Source organism: Benincasa hispida, chromosome 9 (assembly GCF_027475165.1).
Source record: "Benincasa hispida cultivar pf3 chromosome 9, pf3_genome.v1.1, whole genome shotgun sequence".
NCBI lineage: Eukaryota > Viridiplantae > Streptophyta > Magnoliopsida > Cucurbitales > Cucurbitaceae > Benincasa > Benincasa hispida.
Genome location: NC_143486.1, coordinates 86,690,960 through 86,696,959, shown reverse-complemented (window position 1 = coordinate 86,696,959; position 6,000 = coordinate 86,690,960). Strand labels below are relative to the sequence as shown.

Genomic DNA, 6,000 nt, shown 5'->3' with positions numbered 1-6,000 from the left:
AGTTTTTTCCCATTGGATTTTTCCTAATAAGGTTTTAACGAGGCATGTTTCATATATATATATATATATATAAATGGGCATCTAAGGGGGTATTATGAATATTATAATAATAAATAGATGTTCATTGCTTAGTGTCTCAAAAGCCATGTGTCACCTTTTATGCTTGGTGTCCATGTAAATCCACATCCTACCTGTCACTTGTAATTATTCATGATCAGTGAATCTTAAAATCACACATACATTTGTGAGAATTTCACTTCAAAATTCTACTAATTTATGTTTTATCTAATTTTATAATTTTAGTTATTTTATGTTTTAATTATCTTATATTATATTATATTTTATATATTTAATATTATTATATTATATTTTCTTCATGATTTCAGAATATCCTTCAATGTAGTTTTCCATGGACACCAAGCATTAAGATATTTTATGTTTTAAACTCCTGTAAGACAAATAGGCACCGTTATGTTATAAAAGAAGACAAATAGGCACCGTTACGTACTGTTTACACGGCTCAGTTTCTTTCTTTGTTTTCTTTTTTTTTTTTCCCCCACCCAAATATATACTAATATAATATATGACTTTGCTACGATCCCCTGAAACCACTTGTCTTCCTGTGAGGCAAAAAAATTCGAAAAATATAATGATAATAAAACTGAAACGAATTCATTAAAATAATTAAAACCCTTTTAACAAGTGTTGCACGTCGTCCTCAATTGATTTTGACGAAAGGAAGCTGAATAAGAATAATGGCAGCAACAAACAAATCTGGTGTACAAATCTTTGGTCCAGATGGGCTTTCGTTGTTAACCATTTTGGCCATTTCTGTGTTCGTGAGTGCCCCACTGTTGAGCCTAGTTCATCGTTGAAGCTTTGACTGCAGTGACTCTGTTCCCCATTGCCCTTTACTTTTTGACATTTCTGGTTGTTATTCCGCTATTTTTTCTTTTTCCCACTTTCCCTCTCTTTGTTATAGTTGAAACGAAGTGGGTTTCTGTTCTTGCACATTTTTTCTGCTTGTTGGTGTGACTTTGCATTCAAGAAACTCTCTCTGTTTCTATTTTCTGTTTAAATTTACCTCTAACAATGTGGGTTTATGTGGGTTTTCTTTATTAAGCTCGATGAACTTGATTGTGTCTTGGTTTGCTCTCAATGACCCTTTTCTTTGATTTCATCTGTTCGGAACTAGCCTTCGACTGTGATGGATGTGAACAGCAATAGAGCTTTGAAAGTTGTTGGAGGAAGTTTGTCTCAGATGGAAAGTGAAAATGGAGGGCAAGTTGCGGTTAATATTAGCAGCGTTGAAAATGGCTATTCTGTACCGAAGCAAAACAGAGTCGATTCACAGACCAAAGAGCCGATTGATTCGAGCATTGGCTATAGCTACGATTCACAACTCGCTCCCACTGCGAATAAGCCACCGAAAATCCCCAGTTCAAAAGGAACCCTCACGCCCAGAAGATCTCTTAGAAGACCAATCCTCTCGAAATCCAAGTCCAGATTTGGGGAACAGCCAGGTTATATCGATTCAGACGTGTTTGAGGAGAATCATGTGTCGTTGAGAGAACAAATCGGTTCAACTTCATCCAGAAGCTCTACTGTCAATACGCCGAAGGCCCAACCTGAGGAAGAAGATGATGCTGGTATCTTCGAGATTGAGCAGTTGAATAATAAGCACAAGAAAGTGAAGGTGAAGACAGTGATTGAGTGGATTGGAGTTTTTTGCATTATTGGTTGCTTGGTGGCTAGTTTGACTGTTAACCCTTGGAAGAATCGCTTCCTTTGGGGTTTAAGGGTTTGGAAATGGCTTTTACTTGCTACTGTGATTTTGTGTGGAGTGATATTTACTCGTTGGGTTATGAATGTGATTGTATTTTTGATTGAGAGGAACTTTTTGCTTAAGAAAAAAGTGCTTTATTTTGTTCATGGGTTGAAGAAGAGTGTTCAAGTGACCCTTTGGTTGACATTGGTTCTCGTTACATGGGGATCATTATTCGATCAGAGAAACCATAAAATTTCGAGTAGGATCACTGCAAAGATTTTGGATTCTGTTACATGGACTCTTGTAAGCCTTCTTATAGGGGCGGTCCTGTTGTTGGTTAAAACATTGTTGCTGAAAATACTTGCCTCCAAGTTCCATATGAATCGATTTTTCGACAGAGTTCAGGAATCCATTTTCCTTCATTATGTTCTACAAACCCTCTCAAGGGGTGTATTTATAGGGGAGGCTGGAACTACTTCCAAATCCAGCAGTGGTAGATTGAGTTTGAAGAGTAAAAAATCAGACCGTAAAGAGGTGATTGACCTGGGAAAGATTCACCAGCTGAAGCGGGAGAAGGTTTCAGCTTGGACAATGAAGGTATTGGTTGATGCAGTTACTAGTTCGGAGATGTCAGTCTCACAAATACTCGATGAAAGCTACCAAGATGTCGCTGATGGTGAGATTGCAGACGAGATGGAAGTTGCCAAAGCTGCCGCCTACAAGATCTTCAACAATGTTGCTCTTCCTGGAAACAAGTCAGAAACTTTCCTTTTTGCTTATGATCTTTTGTTCATACTCATGTTAATATTTTACACTTTCCCTTTTGTTAGGTTCATAGAGGAAGAGGATCTTCTAAAATTCATGATCAAAGAAGAAGTTGATCTTGTGTTACCACACTTTGAGATAGATGATACAAGGAGGATTGACAAGAAAGCTTTAACAAATTGGGTGGTGAGACCTATGTCTATTATTTATCTTGTCATATTGAGTCATCAACAATCTTACTTGAACAAGATCTATTCTATAGGTTGTACAACTTTGTTCTTGAGTTCTAAAGTCATATTGAGTCATCAAGCCAATCATACACATTCAAACCGTTGCTTACTTAGGCCCCATTGACCGAATCTAAATAGAAACGAGATAGAATCAGAGTGATTCCTTTAAAATTAAGATTCGTTTCGGATTTTGTTGTAGGTTACACCAGTCTGGAATCATTCTTATATTCAACAACAATGAGAAGCGTTCTCATTTGGTAATCCTCCAATAAGCAAACAATTTTTTAGAATACAATAAACACACAGTGTGCTTACGGTTAAGATGGCTGAAAATACTTAATTGAAGACCTTTTCTGTGAAAACCCCTCGTGTTTATGGCCAATCATTTAGTTCCTTTCTTCCTTGTTTTCAATAGTTTTCTGAATTGCTTTTCGAGAGCCGAAGTGTGTGGATAATATTCTATGGCATGTACTAACTTCTTTTTATGTAGGTGAAGGTTTATCAAGGGAGGAAAACTCTAGCACATGCCTTGAAAGACACTAAAACAGCAGTGAAGCAATTGAATAATTTAGTAACGGCGCTTATTATAATCGTAACAGCTGTTATTTGGCTTCTGTTGATGGAAATTGCTACTACCAAAGTACTTGTCTTCCTTCTAACTCAGCTTGCAGTGGCAGCTTTCATGTTTGGAAACACTTGCAAGACTGCATTTGAAGCTCTAATCTTTGTGTTTGTTATGCATCCATTTGATGTCGGGGACCGTTGTGTTGTTGATGGCGTCCAGGTAAGCTTCTTAACTTGCACTCAGTAAAGTCTTATGTATCTTTCTGTGTTTAACTTGTGGCAATCTGCAGTTGTTGGTTGAAGAAATGAACATCTTGACAACAGTCTTCTTGAAACTCAACAATGAGAAGGTGTATTATCCCAACTCAGTTTTGGCAACAAAACCCATCACTAACTACTACAGAAGTCCAGACATGGGTGAAACCATCGAATTCTCAATCGGTTTCACAACACCATTGGAGAGGATTGGGGTCATGAAGGACAAAATAAAGAGGTGGGTGGAAGTGAAACAAACAATGAAGATTTTGAATGCTTCTTTACGAATATATAGATCATTTTGCAACTAACAAAAAATCATTGTTTTGCAATATATGTGATTCTTATCAATGGCTTCTTCAGGTATTTGGAGAAGAATTCACAACACTGGTATCCAAATCATAGTGTGGTGGTGCAGGAGATCGAAAACGTGAATAAGATCAAGATCGCTCTTTATACGAACCACACCATGAATTTTCAAGACTGGACTGAGAAGAACCGACGAAGAACCGAGCTCGTGATGGAGTTGAAGAGGATTTTTGAAGAACTGAAGATCAACTACAATCTTCTGCCTCAAACAGTTCATCTCATCCAAGTTGAGGGGCATCACTGAAGTCTACAGGAGATGGTTAGCTTTTGTTAGCTGCTTTGTTAACTTAATTAGAGACATTATGTAATATTAACTAAAAAGAATCCTATATTAGTATCAGTTTAGGCAAGCTACTTCTGGTTATTAATGGGGAAACACTGTCCATTAGAATTGGAAGATATAAGTTGTAGAACTGTTGTAGTAGGTTTAGCTACTGATCTTATTTAGCCATGTAATAATATTTAGAATTGGTGATTAATAGTATTTAGCCATGTTATTAATAAATATATAATTTTATCATGTGGAATATCTTTTTCATTTGTTTTAATTGAAAGGAATTGGTTAACACAAATTTTGCTGGGAAATATCTCCTTTAGAATAACTAGAATGCCATTGGAGCATTTACTATTTCAATTATCAACAAAGGGTAATGTTATTTGTCACATTTAAGGTAACTCATGGTATTAAGTTACTTTGTTTAACTTTATAATAATTAGAAAGTCTGAACATATTTTCTGTTAATTATTTGAGAAATAGTTTGTGGTAAGGGAAAATATTTTTCTAAAACATATTATTGTTATTTTAGAGAATGAATAAGAGACAAACTATCATCTCAAAAGTCGATGATTTGATCTCTACAACGCAATATTTGAACTAAAAAAATTATTAGTATTATTTTAAAGGGTTTGAAGAAAGTGATGAAAATAGGTGAAGAAATTGAAGGATGGGGAGCAACTTATTCTTGCCATCATCATCAAATATATAATATAATTCACTCAAAAGTTTAAAAGAAAATGATCATAAATAGCACGTTTAAGTTTTTACCTTACAAAACTAGTATCTTTTTTAAAATTCATAAAAATAATTTTTCTCGGTCGATTTCAGGTGAGATCAACCACGAGATTTTATGATAGTCTGTGTTTTTTTATGTTAATCTCGGACAAAATAACATCGAGATTTTATATATTTGAACTTTCTCAATGAAATTTCAGACATAATTAACACCGAAATTTATATATATGAGCTTTGTCGAAAGAATCTCGGGCAGAATTAACACTGAGATTTTATATATATCCCAAATTTTACCCAATTTTTTGAAAAATTTGATCTTTCTAAGATTTAAAAATGTTGAATCAATTTGAAAAATCTATTTTGATAATTGAAAAACTCATTTAAAATTTTAGAAATTCATATAATTAGAAAAACATAATTATATTAAATATTTTGAAAAATATTAGGTAATAATTTGAAATAATATTTAGTAAACAAAACCAAATTTAGAAGAAAAAAAATTGATAATAATATAAGATTTTAGGAATGTTACAAAAATTAGCAAACGTAATCAGACAAAATGTAGGCTCAAAACAATTGATAAGTTAGTAAAAATTGATTTTTTAAATAATTCGTGGTGGTCTATTTTGTCTAAAATGGATCGAGAAAAACTATTTTTACGAGTTTTTAAAAAACATACTAATTTTATAAGATGAAAACTTAAACGTGTTATTTTTAACAATTTGTTAGGGTTAAAATAGCCACTCAAGTAAAGAGTCATTTATTGATGTTGGAGGGAGATTTGGAAATTCTAAGATTGATCGTTTAGACATTTCGCTTAAGATAGGCTGGAACGATACCATCTTTTTTCTTGTTTCCATTTTATAATTAAAATAAACTCATATATTCATTTAGTAATAAATAATATTATGCAATTTATCGAACGGAAGTACCAAAATTCATTTAGTAATAAAATTCTAAGGAGAGTCACTGAAGAGGCAAGTATATCGAACGGAAGTATCATTTGATCAGGGAGATTGTGCATCGCGGTGATGTGA

General features: G+C 33.9%; 1 protein-coding gene across 3 annotated transcripts; it reads left to right on the top strand.

Moving 5' to 3' along the window:
• Positions 1 to 584: 584 nt before the first annotated feature.
• Positions 585 to 4,471, top strand: LOC120086970 (mechanosensitive ion channel protein 10-like). 3 transcript variants are annotated; one of them, XM_039043800.2, is made up of 6 exons: positions 585 to 930; positions 1,196 to 2,523; positions 2,599 to 2,719; positions 3,254 to 3,547; positions 3,618 to 3,820; positions 3,946 to 4,471. In XM_039043800.2, the coding sequence occupies exons 2-6, from the start codon at positions 1,208 to 1,210 to the stop codon at positions 4,193 to 4,195; spliced, it is 2,184 nt and encodes a 727-aa protein (XP_038899728.1). In that variant the 5' UTR covers positions 585 to 930; positions 1,196 to 1,207; the 3' UTR covers positions 4,196 to 4,471. The 3 variants fall into 3 exon arrangements, with proteins under 3 accessions (XP_038899728.1, XP_038899729.1, XP_038899727.1); XM_039043801.2 differs by having other exon boundaries at positions 791 to 930; positions 3,260 to 3,547; XM_039043799.2 differs by lacking the exon at positions 585 to 930 and having other exon boundaries at positions 946 to 2,523.
• The last annotated feature ends 1,529 nt before the right edge of the window (positions 4,472 to 6,000 follow it).

Coding starts and splice junctions, on each gene's coding strand:
- LOC120086970 (XM_039043800.2), top strand. CDS start 1,208: ATGGATGTGAACAGCAATAGAGCTTTGAAAGTTGTTGGAGGAAGTTTG. Junction 2,524..2,598: donor GTTGCTCTTCCTGGAAACAA/GTCAGAAACTTT, acceptor CCCTTTTGTTAG/GTTCATAGAGGAAGAGGATC. Junction 3,548..3,617: donor GTGTTGTTGATGGCGTCCAG/GTAAGCTTCTTA, acceptor GGCAATCTGCAG/TTGTTGGTTGAAGAAATGAA.